General features: G+C 38.1%; 1 protein-coding gene across 1 annotated transcript in view; it reads left to right on the top strand.

Moving 5' to 3' along the window:
• The window catches only part of SEC24A (SEC24 homolog A, COPII coat complex component), a 24,007-nt gene extending 4,831 nt beyond the window's left edge, over nt 1-19,176 (top strand). The window contains exons 2-23 of the mRNA XM_039559355.1: nt 348-869; nt 2,298-2,456; nt 4,105-4,182; nt 4,500-4,666; nt 5,249-5,421; nt 6,408-6,510; nt 7,286-7,412; nt 7,752-7,861; nt 8,241-8,353; nt 9,012-9,130; nt 9,771-9,826; nt 10,147-10,353; nt 10,650-10,770; nt 11,320-11,478; nt 11,990-12,163; nt 12,248-12,358; nt 12,748-12,923; nt 13,946-14,083; nt 14,731-14,835; nt 14,975-15,067; nt 15,574-15,677; nt 16,069-19,176. Of these exons, the coding sequence (XP_039415289.1) occupies nt 348-869; nt 2,298-2,456; nt 4,105-4,182; nt 4,500-4,666; nt 5,249-5,421; nt 6,408-6,510; nt 7,286-7,412; nt 7,752-7,861; nt 8,241-8,353; nt 9,012-9,130; nt 9,771-9,826; nt 10,147-10,353; nt 10,650-10,770; nt 11,320-11,478; nt 11,990-12,163; nt 12,248-12,358; nt 12,748-12,923; nt 13,946-14,083; nt 14,731-14,835; nt 14,975-15,067; nt 15,574-15,677; nt 16,069-16,183 (3,230 nt within the window). The 3' untranslated portion in view covers nt 16,184-19,176. The remainder of the gene's footprint in view (nt 1-347; nt 870-2,297; nt 2,457-4,104; nt 4,183-4,499; nt 4,667-5,248; nt 5,422-6,407; nt 6,511-7,285; nt 7,413-7,751; nt 7,862-8,240; nt 8,354-9,011; nt 9,131-9,770; nt 9,827-10,146; nt 10,354-10,649; nt 10,771-11,319; nt 11,479-11,989; nt 12,164-12,247; nt 12,359-12,747; nt 12,924-13,945; nt 14,084-14,730; nt 14,836-14,974; nt 15,068-15,573; nt 15,678-16,068) is intronic.

Here is a 19,176-nt window from a genome sequence, read left to right as displayed (position 1 = left end):
CAGCGGTGTGGAACAGTGCTCCTCTGTGGGCAGCTTGCTTTTGGGGGTTTCTGAAGACTGGAATGGGATCCTGTGTGAGTTTCAATCCAGGAGCATGGATGGTACTGGAATGCTTAGTGATTGCAAGGTCACTGTAAAACAAAACAAAGATCTAAGTGTTGATAGCAAAATACTGCCAAATTCATGTCCCTTGCTGTAGTACTTCTGTTACACCTAGTGGTTTGAATTAAAAATGGCTTGGACTCTAATAAAATCCTAAGGAAAGACATTCACAGGAACATCTTTTATTTTCAGAAGTGATACACAGCACTGGCTTCCTAAAGAGTGTGGGTTTTTTTTCTTTCCAGGCCCCATTCAAAATCAGCTGATGCATTCCCCAGATGGCCAGGGATACAGCCCTGCGGTTCCAGGATCATACTCCCATCAGATGCCAGCAAAGGTTACTCCACATCAGTCTTCTGGACAGTATAGCTATAGTGGCTCTCAGAATGTTTCTCAATTAAACAATTACCAAGGACCTGGCCAGACTCTCAATAGACCACCAGTGGCAGCTTTCTCCGGGTCACCAGTACAACAACCAGGTCCTGTTCCACAAGTGCTGCCGCCTGCATTACAGAACTCAGCAGCTGTATCATCTGCTGGAAGCTTTCCTCCTGGAGCCAGTCCACCAGTGCTTTCAAACTGGCAGTACAGCCCGACTCCTGTGAGTCAGCCACTTGGGGCTCAAACAAGCCATTTGGCTCATGTGCCTGGGACAGGGTCAGCTCAGCCACCGTCATCGTTATCAGGAAGTACAAATCCTCCAGGGAGTTATCAATATGCTGCTTCTCCGGGGGGTCCTTCACTGCAGAACAGCTACATGAAGCCAGGTAACCAGAACTTTTTTATATCTTACCAATATCCATTTTTCAATGACTTTTTTTAAAATAATGAATACAGAATTGATTCTGCAGTGACATTTTGCTTGTGGAAGATTGTCAAAGCAGATACACCCATCAGAAATACATGGATGCTTTCTTTGGGTTAGAAATGGAAGTTCTGTGCACAGGTTGGGTTTTTCAGCTGGCTGGAGCAGATAACTCCTGAATAGTGTCTCATTGTTTTGGGATGCTGTCTGTGGGTGATGCTGTTTCTGTGACCTTCACCATTTCCTGGGGTGGCTGTTGGAGCACTAGCATGTTTCAGTTCAGGACTTCACCCTTGAAAACTAGTTCTGTTTAGTGAGCATGGTCATATTGTTGGGTTTTCTGTAAGCACTTGATTCAGGTAGTTTTCTGAACAGCCTTAGTCAGGTTGATGCAAATAACTGGAGCACAGCCTGAAAAGAAAACTGAAAAGCATTCTGTGCTGTTGAAATAGAGGTCAGTTCAATGGAAAGCTTCCTTCCCCCAAACTTGTAATTTTCACATTTAATGATAATTGTCAGTCTTCAGAAAGTACTCTAAAAGTAGGAGACTTTGTTCCTGCTGCTTGACTGCTGGTATATGCAGAGGTAAAAGCTTTTCTAACACTAAATAGCTCTATTGTGCAACTTGTGATTATTATGGAAACACAGTTAATACTCAAGTTTCTCTTTGCCAAACTGCTGTCTGTTGTTACACAGCTTTTTTCTGACTGAGCATGCAAACAGGACTTAGGTAGAGAAATATTTTCCATGTAAAAGCAAATAATATTTCTTGTGAAGTGCTTTTAGCCTCATTAGAGATTTTTAGATGCTAGGTTTTTTTGTTATATGCCTGCCTAATTTTGTTACGATGTTCAAAATGTCTTAAGCTCACAGAATTTATGAAACTATTTCTGGCACTTAATTGGAATAAACAGTTAGTACTTTGAAATTAGTGAGGAAAATGCAGAGAAATTTTGGAAGGTGGCATATGAAATGAGAGCAAGTGTTTGGAATAAGTAATTTTTATATCCATTCAATCCTCCTGAGCAATTTCCCTGATATTTTTTTGTATAACAATGATCACTTTTAAAAATAAGTTAGCTTATTTGGTGATCACTCCAGACTTAGTTATAAAGTTGGGATGTTTTCAGTACATCTTGACATTCTTGCCAGCAATAGCAACAAAAAGCTGAAAGAAATCAGTAGCTACAGGAATCCAGAATGAGAAAAGCATGAAAGAAACAACCTGCAGTTGAGACCCTCTACCCACATATTAGATTTATGTATCTTATGCTGTTCATCCTCTGAATAACAGGAATATTTAGAATTCAATCTGTGTGTTTTTGTAACAAAATTTCTGTGACTTTTTTCAGCTGGGTTAAACTTCTCCTAAAAGTTAATCTCTTTATAGGAACTGCACCTCCACCAGTGACTCAGCCTTTAACTCCGCTCCACCCTCCAAGGCCACCTTTAGGACCTCCACCAGTTGGTGTTCCACCTAGGCCATCAGCAGCGATAGCAGGACCACCTAGTGCACAGTCTCTGCTAAAATCAGCTGCAAACCAAGAAGGTAAGAAACAATTTGCTCTTTATGTTGAATTCAAACATGGCAACTTGCTGTAATATACAATCTTCAAAGTTGAACACATTGTTCTATTAGAGACTCAAATTGTAAAATTGATACTAATACAATACTAATAATCTGAAAAGAGCAGGTAAGGACCTGGAAAGAGGAAAAATTCTTCTTGCAGACAGACATTGATAAAATTTAAGAAATTAACACTTAAAAATAAATTTCCAAGTGCTGTTTTACATGGCCATGTCTCTTGTAGTTGGCATTGCGTTTTCCTTTTTTGTGGTATAAAGCGATAGTGAAATTCTCATTTCTCTGCATCTCTGACTGCTGTGAGGACAGAAATCAATGTATGACTCCCTGTATTGTTGCAAGAGCTAAAATGTGGACCTTGCATTTCTTTGCTGTTTATGTAGCTGTACCTTATTCTTCTCTGTGTAAAATCACTGAAGCAGTACATCTTGCATTTGTTGGTTTTCTGAAGGAAGTTACTAGAGGCTGTGAAGTGTCAGCTGTTGTAGAGAGATACCTGACTTTGTGTCTCCTGTGGGCCCTGCACAAGTATGTCATTGTTTAAGAGCTCCTCAGGGCTCTGTATCAGACAGACTCCAGTTGTTTGGCATTTAGTGCCCATGCTAGATGGGGCCACGTGCGAGTCGGCAGCTTTATTTTTACATACACAGTTCTGTCAAAGCTGTTGGTTCCTTGCATGTTCACATGGACAGTTTATTGTGTGTGGTAGCTCAATACACTAGTAATAGTATATTGAGATTTAGCTTAGTTTGGAATGTATGAAATGCATTAGAAACAGCTTTTGCTTAGAAAATATTTTCTTCTTAATGAAGAGAAACATTTTCAGAGTCCTGGAGAGATAAATATGTTTAGTCTATGAAGCAGGTTGGCTGCTGCTAGCAAGATTCAGTGTGCAATGTAAGTTCCTTTTACTGGGTCATCTTTGAAGATTTTAATAAAAAATTGTAATAAAAATAGAGTACCTACTTCTCCTTCGCAATATGTAGTTGTGTTAGTATATTTAGACATAGTTGACTTACCAAGAACTGTTCTTTGGGAGCACTCTCTGAGTTTCAAGGTTTTTCCTGTCTTAGATTGAATTTCTATCTTGACTGGTATGTAACTGTGTCAGAGCTGTTGCTGTTTGGTGAGCAGTAGTGGACTAAGTGTATAAGCGTAGGAATTTGGTGTTTTTGTGAATTATCAGTAGAAAAGGTTCTTCAGGGTACTTGGAAAACTGCAGCTAGCCTAAAGAGACTTCCTCTGCTGAGGAGGGAGTGTCCCCATACCCTTTACTGCATGTCGGCTTGGAAGCTGTGGCAAATCCCTAATCTAAAGGAATCGTAAAAGATTATTCAACCAGAAGTGTAGGGACTTTTGTTTTCCTTAAAAAAAAAGATTGTGATGTTTTATGAATGTCCGTTGTTGAGGTAACCTCTGCAGGGGATGTGTGTGTGAGAAAGAGGCCAAAGTGTATATTTAATTTAGTTTCATCCTGGGTCAAAACCAAAGTAGATTCAAACTATGCTTGTCTTAATATTCATCCAGCAAGTAGGATTTTTTTTTGCAATTACCTCATTGAAACTTATTCATAACTTGTGCAAATTTTTCCTGTGGTTGTTTTTCTTAAAAGGTGATGCCAGATCTGCTGCCACTGATGGGTCTGTAGTGCAAAACAGCTACGATGCAATTGAAGGTGGTGGCCTCATGGGTAAGGCTTTGGGAGTAAAAATGGTTGTTATTATTATGGAACTTCTAAGAGTCTGGGAAAGATGGAAGTTTAATCATTTGTGTAGAAACATATGTACTTGGTTCAATGCCTGTCTTGAAGCTAAATACAAAATTTGAAGCACTGACAATTAGCATGTCTTTGCCTGTAGTATGTAAAGCGGGTGAGAAAACCTTTGCAAAGTTGACAGGAGCTGTATTTTTTACTCTTAGAAACTAAACAGGCAGCTCTCCTGTTGCACTAATGCCTCAAGTAAGACACAGTTCTTCAGCAATTAAGTATGTCTACTCTGCTTCCAGCAACTCCACATCATTCTCCTGCAGCCCCGAATCTTAAAATGAATAGAAGTGTTGGGTATTCCTACCCTGCCTTACCTCCAGGCTACCAACATACTTCTCCACCTGGAGCACCAGGAATGAATGCATCTACTTTGCAATACCCAGATGGATCAAAACATTTCCACCAGGTAAAGATTGTCTGGTTTTTATCTCAGTACTACCTCTGGTGGGGGGGTGTGGGTAAAGAAAAGTGATGGTTGGTGTGTGTTGTGCATCCCTGGGGTGCTTCTTCTTTTGTTCCCTGTTTGGGCACCATTTGTTCAAGAGGACAGACATAGCCCAGAATGAATGCTTTTGCCTGTGACTTGGTACCAGTTTGGAAAAGCCATGTGCCAGCTCTTTGTGAATTGTTTCACCCTCGTATCTGTTCAGGATGTTTCTTTTGAAACTTTCAGCTGCTTTTGGCATGTTTCTCTTCCCTGGCATTGTTATTATTAGCTAAAGTATTTGGGTTTTTTTCCCCTGAACTTTCAAAGTGAACTGACCAACACTTTCATCAGCTGAGCCTCTGTATTTCAAGAGCTTTATAGCCATGTTATGCTACTTTTTTCCCTCTGTTATGTTACATGCATAAGTCAAGTTCATGTGACAATATATGCGTGCAAAGGCAGTTAGTACATGAGCAAAACAAACTGAAATGGACTTTTAAATGGACTGTGGGTTTCATCCAAATAATTGGTGCTAATTTTTGAAATATTATTTGACTCTAGCCTGCCCTGGGCCCTAATCACTTAACTGCATCAATGGGTGGCCTGAGTCTACAGCAGGAAGGGTTAAGACCTGTGAATCTTCTTCAAGAAAGAAATATTCTTCCCACAACCCTCTTGAAGGCTCCTGTCCCCAACTTGCATGAAGACATCCAGAAGCTCAACTGCAACCCTGAGTAAGATTATGCATTTGCTATAACTCATCAAAATAGATAGAAGTATAAATTCCTACTTATAAACATAATTTCACAAAATATTTTCTTAATTTTATGAGAAGAAAATATTGAAAATGGGATTCACTGTGTTAAGATGAAGGCAGTAAGTGGGTTTAACTTTGGAGAGGGAAAAATCATCTGTATAGAAAGTATGAGGAAAAGTTTGCTTGCAGAGCAGCTATAGATAGGTACAGTACAAAAATTTTATGCCTGGCAGTGGGTACGGATGAGAAGATATAAAATGAGAGTTAATTCAGCCAGGGGAGGTACACCAAAAAGATTGTGCATGAAGAAACATGGGTGACCTCTGTATTGAAAGTAACCATTTAAAACAATGGAGCAAATGAAATTTCAAAGAAGAGGCTGGCAGTTGGTTAATCAACTATCCTCTCTGAGGAGACCAACCAAAGTGTGTATAGCCAGGGACTCCTGCTTTGCAAATATTTTTATGGTAGATAAAGGAAATAACAGTGCCTTTGTGACATTGTTCATGCAAACAAGCTGGACAGGATTTGCAAAACTGCCACATACATGTGCACTTTGTGGAAGCTGCTGAGTGCTCAAGACTCAGGAAATGATTGTGGGGTTGTTTATAGTTACTAAGTTTTTAAAACCGCTTTTTAAACTTTGCCAGTTCTGATTTATTCCAAAATAGCATTTAGTATATAAAGATTTGGTGCAACTTTGAGTATTGTTAGGCTTAACTTTGACTTGAGTGACTAAAATGACACTCAGTTCTGTGTAAAGAGTATTTGTATAAAATAAGAACTCAAAGTATGTACTGTGGGTCAAGCTCAGACAGAAACAAAATTATTTGACAGAGATGGAGAAGATCTTTTATCTGGAAATGGAAATTCACCATCAACAGCTCTAGAAAAATATACTGTACTACTGAAATCATAATTTATTTGAAAGCCTCTGAAAATAACCCTTTGTCCTCCATGTAGGTTGTTCCGCTGTACCCTGACTAACATTCCTCAAACTCAGGCCTTATTGAATAAAGCCAAACTTCCTTTGGGGCTCCTGCTTCATCCTTTCAAAGACTTATCGGTATGAGAAATATTCAAAACTTTACATGCTGAAATATCAACTATGCCTTTACTAGAGTCCAGACAATGGACAATGAATTATAAAACAAGGGCAGGTATCTTGGCCCAGAAGAACTACCATAGTAACTGACGTTTCCTTCTTCCATACAGATCACTGTAATTTTTCTGAATTATTTGTCCCTACCATTTTTAAACCTTCAGGTCTCACTTCTTAATAAAAAAGAAACCCTCCCAAACCTCAAAAAACAAAAAGCTTGAAGGCAGCACAGAATTTGGACTATGATAGAAGGCAACACATCAGAATTCCAGGTTGTCATGTATCAGTTGTAGTTACTCATTTCAGATCTAGTACTAAACTCAAGACTTGACAAAACTGAAGGGATTTGGATGTCATGAGATAGCCAGGAGACTTTGAATTTAGCAGTGTCTCTCTTAAACACTGGGGTTTTTTCCCAGTTTAATTAATTTTTCAAAGATGTGGGCTTTTTTTCCCCTGCTTTTTGATCTGTATTGGGTGCAGGACTTAGGCTTAAACCATCAGTGTAAAATTCAAGAGTTTAGAGGCTTGAAAAGGGAATGTATGCAGTCAAATATGTTAGAGCTCAGTTCCTACCTGTTGTATTAAGGAATTGTAGGGATGTTGTGAGGATACAGAAGTACTTCTTTCAACAAGGATGCTTTGACTCACTAGCCAGGACACTGTAGGTGGTGGTGTTACCACAAGTGAACAGCTGCAGGGTGAGGGTGCTTTAAAACAGGAAGCTTTTCTTTTCCAGCAATTGCCAGTGGTCACTTCCAGTATTATTGTGAGATGCCGTTCCTGCCGGACGTACATTAACCCTTTTGTCAGCTTCCTAGACCAAAGGAGATGGAAATGCAATTTGTGCTATAGAGTGAATGATGGTAAGTTTTAAATGGGCTTTGAAGTGTTGCAATTAACCTTTTCCACCTTGGCCTTTGAGACTGGAGTGTTGTTGGCCACATCAGTAGGGGGATTGTTGTCAGTCACTCTGGGAGTCATGAGAAATGTTTCCCAGCGATAGTGGCGTCCCTAACAAAACACAATAAGCCCAAGTGGTCCCTCAGGGTACCCTTGAAGGTGACAAGTGTAAGTGAATTATACTGCCTAGTGTAGTTCTCCACGTGTTGCCCAACAGCCACAAAAGAGTTGATATATTTGTTTTAAAATGCAGCACAACTAATACTACTGTGAAATACTAATATATAAACATATCTGCATAGTTCCTGAAGAATTCCTGTATAATCCTGTGACAAGAGTTTATGGAGAACCTCATAAAAGACCTGAAGTCCAGAATGCTACTATTGAGTTTATGGCTCCATCTGAATACATGGTAAGGCTTTATTTACTTGTACTTATTCTTTCCTTTTGTTTTATTTTCAGAGGGAAGTCAGAGAAAGCTTTGTTTCAGAGCATGCTTTCCAGTTCAGTAGAACAGCTGTTGCCTTAAGGAGTGTATCCAAGAACTCATGGGGAGAACTTCAGAGAGTTCACTTCTAAACATTTATGTCAAAGTTGTTCTGTATTTAGAATATATAGGTCTCTTCTGAAGAAAACTAGAATTCTGATATTAACAAATAAGAGGCAAATGCATTCAGAAATTTTAGCTATCATCTGTGTGCTGTTTTAACAGTTTATACTTGCATTGGAAGGAATAAACCCAATCTAACAAATGCTATTTGAAAATTAAAGGTAATCTTTTCTTTGCTCAGCTGCGTCCACCTCAGCCGCCCGTGTACCTCTTTGTGTTTGATGTCTCTCACAATGCAATAGAGACAGGATACTTGAATACAGTCTGCCAGACCTTGTTAGACAATCTTGACTCGTAAGTACTTTTTTCTTAAAATCTCCAATTTTCATTCCTCTTAAGAAACTTGTGATAGACACCAGCATGCCAGTCCTTTCTGTCTGGAAGACAAATTTCCTGGTGTGGGTTAGCAATGGCCAGTGTTGTGTTAAAATGTACCATAAAGCTGTAGTCTTTTTCCCATCACAGCTACACCAGAGTAAAGGGTAATTTTGAGGCTTGATTTTCAGTCTGACTCTTTACTACATGCTTCACCAATCCCCAAAAGAATACAAGCATCATGTTTATAATATATTTTGAACTGTATTTTTTAAAACCTGAGATTTAGATAAGTATTTGCTGAAAAGAGTCATACATCTAATAAACTTTTCATAAAATGCATACTGTTTAAACTTATATAAACACTAGTTGGTATTTTGCAGTTTATTTCTTCCTTTTCTTCTACTGCTGATTACCCTCTTAAAAGGTTTTCACATACCTGCTAGGTGACTCTACCATGAGTTCCTTTTCTGTTGTGGCTTTTGTTCTGTCCAAAATGACTTAGTGAAGTTCTTGCAGTCTAGCTGTTAAGCTAACTGCTTGGTAAGAACCATGGAGAGGTGCAGTGGATGTTAAAAAAAAAAGCCCTGCAGAAACGAAATTTCATCTCTTTGAATACCATATGTCTCATTTTCAGGCTTCCTGGGAACACTAGAACAAAAATAGGCTTCATAACGTTTGACAGCACAATCCATTTCTACAGTCTTCAGGAAGGTCTTTCTCAGCCTCAGATGCTTATAGTTTCAGATATTGAAGGTATGCAGAAATGAATTTTGTCATCAGTACCTATTAATGACTTCTGGTAATGACAGCCTTTAAAAATATGTATCTGGTGGGAGTTTCTAGATCACACCATTAATCTCTCTAGTAATGACTTCAGAAGTACCATATGTGTGAGTTTATGAAGATATATCCCTGATGTCTGAGCAATGCTGTGGCTGCTCATGACTTCAAACATGAAGACAGCCTTCCTAACTTCTAGTTTAATTTGTACAATTCTCTAGATTCCTCTTGAAATCCCAAATACTGATGCTGGATACATTTCTATAGATTTTCTGGTGGCTGGTGCTTAGTGCTTGTCCTTCTGCCTTTTGTTTCAAGTCACCTTTCACCGGATGTTATTGGGCAGGGTAGAATGAACACTGGAAATATTCGCTATGTGATTTTATTTAATAATCTTGATTATCCTTCAGCCCGGTTATTGCTACTCTAACATGGGATTCTAGCCACAGGAATGCTTATGAGAAAAAAAAGAAATCCACATAATTATGTTTACATGGGTTAATACACTGATACTGTGTATTTTTTCCAGTAAGTATGATGGTTGGCAAATAAAGTCAGGGAAAGCTTGATGTGTTTTTAAAAGATAACTCAAGTAATTTTTTTTCCCTTTCAGATGTATTTATACCAATGCCGGAAAACTTATTAGTAAATTTAAATGAAAATAAAGAGGTAAGAAGCAAGGACTTTCTTACATAACTAGTGACATTTACATAGATGGGGATATGTTTGGTAATTTTTTGATTAATTAATGCTCACTAACACCTGCTGTTCAAATGCCAGGTGTGAGGCAAAAAAAAAGAGGTCTTTCATCTCTGTCACTGTAAATTCTTGCCAACCTGAAACAAGACAGTACTTCAATTTTTCTAGGACTTTCTCTTTACTACCTTAATATTAGAAGTGTTAATACTTGGTTATGTTCAGCAATCAACTCTAAATAAGGTAGAAAACCATGAAAACTCATAGGCCTAATACTGTTTTCTCACTTGCAGCTAATTCAAGATCTGTTGAAGACATTGCCACAGATGTTTACTAAGTCCCTGGAAACTCAGAGTGCTCTGGGGCCTGCATTACAGGCTGCCTTTAAACTGATGTCCCCCACTGGAGGTAGAATCACTGTCTTCCAGACACAGCTCCCATCTGTGGGAATGGGAGCACTAAAGTCACGAGAAGAGCCAAACCAAAGAGCAACAGCAAAGGTTCGGAAAGCAAAAAGATTGAGAGTACTAACAACCCTGTTCTGTGCATGTAGGTGGTTCTGGGATTGCCTCTTGTGGGTTAATTTTGTGCTTGTCTTGCTCCTTTGTTAAAGTAGTAGAAAAAACAAAAGAAAAACCAAGCAATATAAGCACAAATTAATTACCTGATATTTTAAAATAAGATATTTTTAATCAATGATGTAGAATTGATTATTAGTGTCCCTGAAAACAGGCAATAGATGTATGAATCAATCTGAATTTGCTTTGTATTTTGTAATACTCCACTGTGTTAACAGGACATACATCTGACACCATCGACTGATTTTTACAAGAAGTTGGCCTTGGACTGCTCAGGGCAACAGGTTGCAGTGGATTTATTTCTTCTTAGTGGGCAATATTCTGACTTGGCTTCTCTAGGTAAGTCGTATCAACCTGTTTTGGGGCATGTAACTCTTGTATTTTGAGCAAATGCTACATTAGAATCTGCATTCGTATTTAGTAGATGAACCTGACTTGAACTAATCTAGTGTGTCAAGATGCAAACTTATCCTTGCTGAGCAGTGACAGTGAATAGAATGTAATCATTCAGTCCTGATTTAACCTACTTAGTCTCGTGTCCTCCCTTAGTGAGTCAGGATTCTTGTGCTACTGATATAAGTAGCTGAAATACTTTCTTTCTTTTTATGCCTTTTAGCCACCAGTGTAATTTTCTTTAGAGCAAGTTTTATTAGCATTTTAAATATTTTTCTCTATTTAACCAAACTTTCAAGTGACAGCAATTTCAGGTCAATAGAAAATTATTTCACACCCGGAACTATCACATACTAGGAGATACAGTTACATCTGTGTCTGTAGGCAGGTCTGTAACTGTGTATCTGAGCGATTTGCAGGTGTGAACAATTTAATAATTTAAAGACTGCAGCAGCAACTGTCTGCACTCTACAATGTATGCTGGTTTTGTTTCAGGTTGCATATCAAGGTATTCTGCAGGTAGTGTCTACTACTACCAGTCTTACCATCATAAACACAACCCTGTCCAGGTGGAGAAATTGCAAAAAGAACTGAAGCGATATTTAACTAGAAAAATTGGGTTTGAAGCTGTCATGAGGATAAGATGCACCAAAGGTCTGAATTCACCTTCTTAGATTTTGGAGGGATGGAGAAGAGGGAAGTGGGTGTTTGCATCTGTTTGAGAACGTTTTCATTGGTATTCTAGCTATTTTGTAATCTTACATGATTAAAAGGCAAAGATTAGAAAAGTAAAATTCAGTACCAGGGATAAGACAGTTTTTTAAAGATTGTATTTGCAGTGTGTTTTCTGGCATCCAAGTTCCATTTTATAATGGTCAAAACTGGAAATTTTGCTGGACTGCTATTTCAGCAAGGGACTGTTTTTATAATCTAGATACTTTCTACTACTGTGCATTGATTTGCCTTGCTAATTCCCACCTTCTGCTAGGCTTTATGGATTCTTTGGATCAGTAGTCAGTTTGCGGTATTTACCTTTTCTGAAGATAATGTATTTCACTGAGAGGGAACATTTCAATACAGAGTTCTCTACATTGATGGCAGATCTGTGTATGGTACCTGTACTTCACAGCTATAAAATCCAAACTGATTCATTATTATCTTGTAGGTCTCTCCATTCATACTTTCCATGGGAACTTCTTTGTACGATCTACAGACTTGTTGTCATTACCCAATGTAAACCCAGACGCAGGATATGCTGTGCAAATGTCAGTGGAAGAGAGTCTTACTGATATGCAAGTTGTTTCTTTTCAGTCAGCTCTCCTGTACACCTCCAGCAAAGGTAAGGTTAGACTGAGCCAACAGTGGCATTTGTAGTGTTGTTCCATAAAACAAGTATGGAGGCTACAGTTTTCTTTTCTTGCAGGTGAAAGACGAATTCGTGTCCACACCATGTGCTTACCTGTTGTCACAACACTGAGTGATGTGTACCTAGGAGCAGATGTGCAGGCCATCACAGGGCTCTTAGCCAACATGGGTGAGTGTGCTAAGAGCTTGTTTGAATATGCGTGGATCGTATCCTTAAAGCTCTGAGCAATAATCCTCTGGGATGTGGAATTAGAAGAAAAGGTTCTCCCTTGTTCTAAGAGTGCTTTCTAAGTTGCAAACCTAAGAGAGTTTTGGTTTTAATGCTTGGCTTAGGTGGAGGATCAGTAGAGCTGTGTATGGTCACCTGGACTTAGGCTTAGCCTGGTGCATCATCATGGGCCCCCAGCTTTTTTCTGAAGCATGTGACTTACCCTAGAATGTAGTAAAAGCTTAAGATGCATCAACATATATGATAAAATGAGAGAAGTTAATGTATGTGGCTGTATTCCTGCCAAGGGAGGAAACCCCTCTTATGTGAGCCTTGTACTCTGTGTTTAGCTGTGGACCGCTCCGTTTCTGCTACGCTGAGCGATGCTCGGGATGCCTTGGTCAATGCAGTGATAGATTCTTTAGCTGCTTATCGCTCATCCGTGCTGAGCATCCAACAGCCTGGGCTCACAGCTCCACACTCGCTGCGGCTCTTCCCACTTTATATACTGGCACTCTTAAAACAGGTAAGAGGGGAAAGGAAGCCAGGCAAGAGGATGATTCTGTTTGGCAGGTCAGCCTGAAGTAAAAGGACAATTCTTTGATGGAGAATGATTTAGTTTAAAAGCGGGAATTCAGAAGTGTGTGTAAAACCAAAAGTACAAATGTTTTAAGCACTGGAAGAGCAAAGTAATAGACACTGACTGGTGAAGAGAATGTGTCAGGGTAGTGATGATAGTGTTTTCTCAGGAGTCTCATTTTTGTGCATTTCTGGAAATGTAGATCCACACAGCAGTTCAGTGCAGATTAGAAGAGAGTTGGGTGGGTGGCAGAGAGGGAGTTGGCTGGCTGTTCTTGCAGTAGGTTTAAAGCATTTCACAGTATTTGCTCAACGGAAGTATTTTTAAATTTAATTTCCTTGAACTGATACTTTAAGTCATTTAAGTGTTGGATGAACTGGTTTTCTGTTTCAAAGAGAAGTTCAGGATTCATACATCTTGATTAGGAATTAACCAGCATGTTCATACTGAGCTTTTTTATGTGAAAGGCTTGATAAGCATTTGACCCAGTCAAGTGGGAGGAGTGAGCCCTCCTTTGATTTATAGCTGTATTTTTGGTCCCAACAAGCCAGCAGTATTTCTTTCCTTTAAATACAGACCTAGGATTCTGTACATTGAAGCCAGTTGTAAACTGCTCCAATAGTTATTTTAAATTTCATCCGGTAGCATTTTTGAGGTGCGTGTTAGAGAGATATATTTCAGGGTGCTTTCATCTCAGCTGTAGTGCTCTCTAGAAAGGATTGATGGTGACAGGTCGAGCTTAATTCTAAAATCCAGAAATGGGAATAATGAGACTTCTGTGATTTATATGTGAAACACTTGAAGAGAACTATGGAGAAGTAAAATAGCAGAAGTAAAAGACCATGAGAAAACACTTAGGGCACATCTCTAAAACTTAAGTAAGTTAGAAATAAGCAGTAGGTGATGTGTGAAATTCAGTTTATCTTGCTTTGCTTTAATGGTTAAACTAAATGGCTGATTTTTTGCAGAAAGCATTTCAAACTGGGACAAACACACGTTTGGATGAACGCATCTTTACCATGTGTCAGGTGAAAAACCAGCCCCTTGTTTACCTCATGCTCATGACGCATCCCAGTCTGTACAGAGTTGATAATCTCACAGATGAGGTGAGTCTTTGCCTTGCTACATAACCAGTTTGATCCCAAAGATTTGTGTGATGTGAAAGTAAATGTTAAAAATCTCCCAAGTTTTCCATATTAAAGCTGCACAGCTAAAATACAATGTTTCATATTTTCCCACTTGTTGCATTTATGAATTTGTTATTTGGAACTGGATTGATGAATTCTGGAGAGAAGCTGTGCTTTGCTATGGATGGATGGGGAAGGTTTTTTCTAACTTATTTCATCTTTGCCTTGTGTCATTATCTTGTGCTATAAATCCCATATACATTAAGATATCATAATGTGTTTTTTGTCCCTTTGTAGCTTCCTTTATTTTAAAATGTCAAGAAGTTTTGAAAGCAGGGAATGTTTATGTAAAACCCTGAACAATTTTAGAAATCACATATTTGGTACACAACAAATGGGATATTCCAGTTCTAGAACTAATTAACTAAGATACATTTGATGAAATTCATCCTCTCTAAATAAAACTTTAGGATGTATTAGCAAATTATGCACTTTGACTTTAGTTAAACTGAGAAAAACATTCCAGCTCCAGCATTCAGTGTAATAGATCCTACTCTTATTTAACATTCTCTTCTGTTTCTTTGCAACAAGATGTGAACCACTGTTTTTCTTCTTCCTTCTTTTAGGGGGCTCTTAACATAAATGACAGAACTATACCTCAGCCACCCCTTCTCCAGCTGTCAGTGGAGAAGCTGAGTAGGGATGGTGCTTATCTTATGGATGCTGGCTCTGTAAGTTGTGTGGTGGTGGGGATTTTAAAAAGCATCCAAATTTACTTGGTGTGTTCTTTTTGAGAACCCAAAATATGTACAAGACTGCTGAGGCGTGTTTTGGGTTGGATTAATGTTGTTATTGATGGGTGTCTTTCAGGTGATGTTTCTGTGGATCGGAAAGAACTGTGGGCAGGGCTTTATCAGCCAAGTCCTTGGAGTTCCAAATTATGGCTCAATACCACAGAATATGGTACGTGCTTGCTCTGCTGTACATCAGTCATACAGTGCTGCCAAAATATCATCTGCATGAGAATTAAAATACCACTACTCAGATATTAGCCCTCTAGTGGTATAGATCCAGATTCAAGGAAAGAAATAATTTCTGTTACCTCTTGGAGTTTCTCCCTATGAAAACACAGTAGGAAGAGGCTGACAATGATTTTCTCGGACCTGTGGGAGCGGACTAAGAACCCTTGCAAACAGTGAGCACAGTGGGTTAGTGGGAAATCCTTTAGTTTCTGCAACAAAACAGGAATCAATCACAGTTCAGTCATTACCATTCTGACAGCTGATAGCAGTTTAGTGCTCTTGACTTTTTCAAGCCCTTTTGAAGAAGACAAGACTGAAACTATACATCACAAAATGTATCTGTCTGGGTTTTCTTTATGCCTAATGAGTTGGGCTAGGTCAAGTGTTCCTTTTACTGTTTTTCTGAAAAACACCCTGTTTGTATTAATGAAACCCTTTGCCTTTCAGACACATCTCCCAGAACTTGAAACTGCAGAATCCATCAGAACACGAGCTTTCATTTCTTGGCTGAGAGAACAGAGACCTTTCTTTCCTATACTATATATAATAAAGTAAGCGGTTTTTAACAGTCTTCTTGCTTCTTCAGCAACCTGTTAACAATACATACTTGGATATCATATACTGAACTTTCTTAATGGAATTCTTAATGATCGTGTGTGCTGTGCTGACAGATTTGACTGTATGACTTATGAGTTATCTCAAATTAGAATGTCAAAAGACTAAATGTCACAGGAGAATGTTTAGTTAATGTCAGATAAGTGAAGTAAATGCTGGTAAGAGCACTTATTAGGATTAATCGCTACTAAGGGCTATTTGACATCCTCTTTTCATATGTTCTTAAGCTCTTGAAATGTCTTGCCACTTGACCTGTAACTTTATTAATGCACAGTAGCCCTTGGCAAATGTTTTTTTCACTCAAGCACTTTCGTTTTTGTTTTTAAGGGATGAGAGTCCATTGAAATCAAGTTTTCTGCAAAATATGATTGAAGACAGAACAGAATCAGCCTTATCATACTATGAATTCCTCCTTCATATACAGCAGCAAGTGAATAAATGAAACACTAGCCTTTGGCTCACTTCTTTAAGGAAAGATTTTGCAGTAAAGAATGATTGTGCTTGTAATATCTTCATTAAATCTGTGGCCTGAGGCAGTTGTTGAGAAGTTCTCACTGTGATTTCAACGAACTAAAGCAAATAAAGGACCACATCTGAGAATCAAATGTGCAACTACATAATATTGTACCTTAAAAGAAAATCAAACTGTTGGAACTGGTTGAGCACCTTTAATTTGCTGCAAATTGTGTTTTTACTATAAGTAGTTGCAGCATGAAGTACATTTACAAAGGCAATACTGCAAAGGTGAAATACATTTTGTAAAATAAAGAGTTCTTTGTTGTTCAAAATGTATATTTCTGTAACTTTCTGCTTTTCTTTTTTTTTTTTTTTTTTTTTTTTTTTTTTTTTTTTCTGCTAGATATAAAACCTCACAATACTGATCATGATTTGCAGGGAAATTCTTTCTAAGTGCATCCAGTGATTACAGGCACAGCATCTCAATGTTCATCTTAATGCTTAAAGTAGCAATGAAAGAAGTGTTCATTGTGAAATGAACAAATGCTTATGAAGTGTAGAATCCAGTGCTTGGATTGGATTATGGCTAATAGGACTAAAGGTAAGCTTAACCTGGATAAGGTGGATGAATTTGTTGAAGCTATTAATAAGTCAGTATTCTAATTTTAAAAACGATGGGGAAGAGTGGGCCCTACATGAGACAGATTTTAAAAAGCTGTTGGCTGAGTTGGCAGCAAAAGTAGACTTAGATGGTAAGCTTTGCTTTTCTTCAGTAGAAGGAATAGTTTTAATTTTAATTTTATGAATGGTGTGGGAGGGGAAGGGCAAGAAAGGTTATCTCAGATTTTGTTTGGTTTATGTTCAGTAGACTTTTGGCTCTTGTTGACATTAGGAATGTTGAGCCCCTCAGATCTGGTGTGTTTCTGAAGCAAGTTTGTTGGTAGCACTTCAGACCAAATGTTGGTCTGTGACATTGAATATTCTGACAAGAAAATTGGAAATTATTTTTCCAAGAATAAAGTTATCATATTGCATTTGAAGATTTGTATATGGTTGCAGAAATGCCTGAAGTTTTTGAAAAAAAGGGGGTTTTGCTGCAGCTGTGTAATGAGCCCAGGTCTAAGGCCAGTGTGCACCAAATAAAAGCTTTAACTATACTCTCAGATCCTGCCAGAGCTACAGATTGAAGCTGACATCAGACTTGAAGTGAAAATTTATATACAAAAAATATTTAAATAATTTCATGGAAGTGTATTGATAGTTTTTCTGTTTTGAAGATTAAGCTATCATTGATAGCTACCAATGTAAAGAGTATATAAGTTACTGTATCCCAATGCCCATGGAAGTGTTGCATATGGAAAAATCTTGGCTTGCTTTTTTTATTTAATAGTGGTAAACTTAAAGGTCTCGCAAAACTTTCTGGGGCAAGTAACTTGAAGAGGTAAAACACTTGCGAGTGGTCAAATGTACTGTGCTTAGGACATTTGGAGATAAAAATGTCAGTAGGGTCAACATTTGGGTAAACATTTGCTCCCATTTCAAGCTATAGCTGCACATGATTGTCAGGAGTTGCCTTACTTTAGGGGAGGAGGAGTTCCTTGGGAGAAATTGTTCTTGTTCCTTGAGCACAAGAAGCTAAAGTTCAGAACAATGCTAAAACAGCATGAAAACATTATTACAGAACCAATTTAAGCTTCCCTGTCTGCTGCTTCTGTAGCAAACAGGAATATATTTACTTGAACTGCTTTTCAGAGAATTGCACAGTTTCTAGTCATAGTGAAGAGGTTTCTTTTAAGTTTTGACAGTATGTTTTTTTTTCCAGGGAGGGGAAAAGGGGTCTCTTCATTTAAATCATAAATGGAACCTCTGCACTTGCATAGGTTCTGCCCTAAACCTTGTGTTTTGGGTATATTATCACTCAGATGTTGAACTGAAAACCATCCTTGCATCAAATAGCCCACCCAAATTCTGTTTCTTACTGTGACTGTATTTTGCTACTATATCCCTTTTTTTAAGAAACATAAATACTCGAGATGGCCTCGTTGCTTTATGTACACCAGACTAATGGTTGAAGATGCCAGTCTTTGTGGCAGTTAACAAGCTTGAATTTGAGTCCCTAAATTTTACAGAGCAAAACATGATAAATGAGTCAGATGAACCCCCTCAGAGTTCTCTTCACTTTGGAAGAAATTCTGTATTGAACTTTGTTAGTTTATCCCCTTGCAGTGGGGAAGGCCTGCTGGTTCACTTGTACTGCTGTAATGGCAATACAGGAAACATTCACACACACACTACCTGTGATTCCTCATTTTTACATACAATTGAAAAATGAGGACACTGAAGATGGACTGCAAAAGTAGGCAAGAGTGGCTCTGGTACTTAGATCTCAGCACGACAACTCTACCATTGTAAATGTGTGGTAGAGGTGTGTCTATTTTTGTAGTTGGACACTTTTTAAAAACTGTTTCTGTATTTGACACATTAGTGTTCAGCCAACATTGTTACCATCCATTTTACTTTGCTTTCATTATTGTTTTAAATTTAATATATTTGAGTCTTAAGTCCACACAGACTGTGTTGCAATAAGTAGAATGATTCACTTTTATTTAGAATTAATTTCTTAACAGAATTTAATCAAAGATGCAGAATGGCTGTTAAGGGACCAGTAAATGTGATTTTAAGGTTCTGTTTACTATTATGGATGTAATCCTTATAGTAAGTTTAATTTTGTAAAGTAGTGTATAATATTGTAATATTAAATCTTTGTTCTCTGAACTCAAACATTTGATCTTCAGTATGAAGTTATAAATCTTCCCCATTCTGAATTTGAGACAGGATTTACTTGTCCTCCTTTTTACAGTTTGTAATTTTCACTGTTTTATTCCTGTAAAAAGTCATTTGTAACACATGCAAATGCTTATTTTATCTGTGCTAATTTATCAGATTTGGCTACTCAATAAAATTAATTGAAAGAACTCA

This window comes from Corvus cornix, chromosome 13, assembly GCF_000738735.6.
Source record: "Corvus cornix cornix isolate S_Up_H32 chromosome 13, ASM73873v5, whole genome shotgun sequence".
Classification (NCBI taxonomy): domain Eukaryota; kingdom Metazoa; phylum Chordata; class Aves; order Passeriformes; family Corvidae; genus Corvus; species Corvus cornix.
Note: the sequence above shows the minus strand (reverse complement) of the source record. Positions and strands in the feature narration are given on the sequence as shown.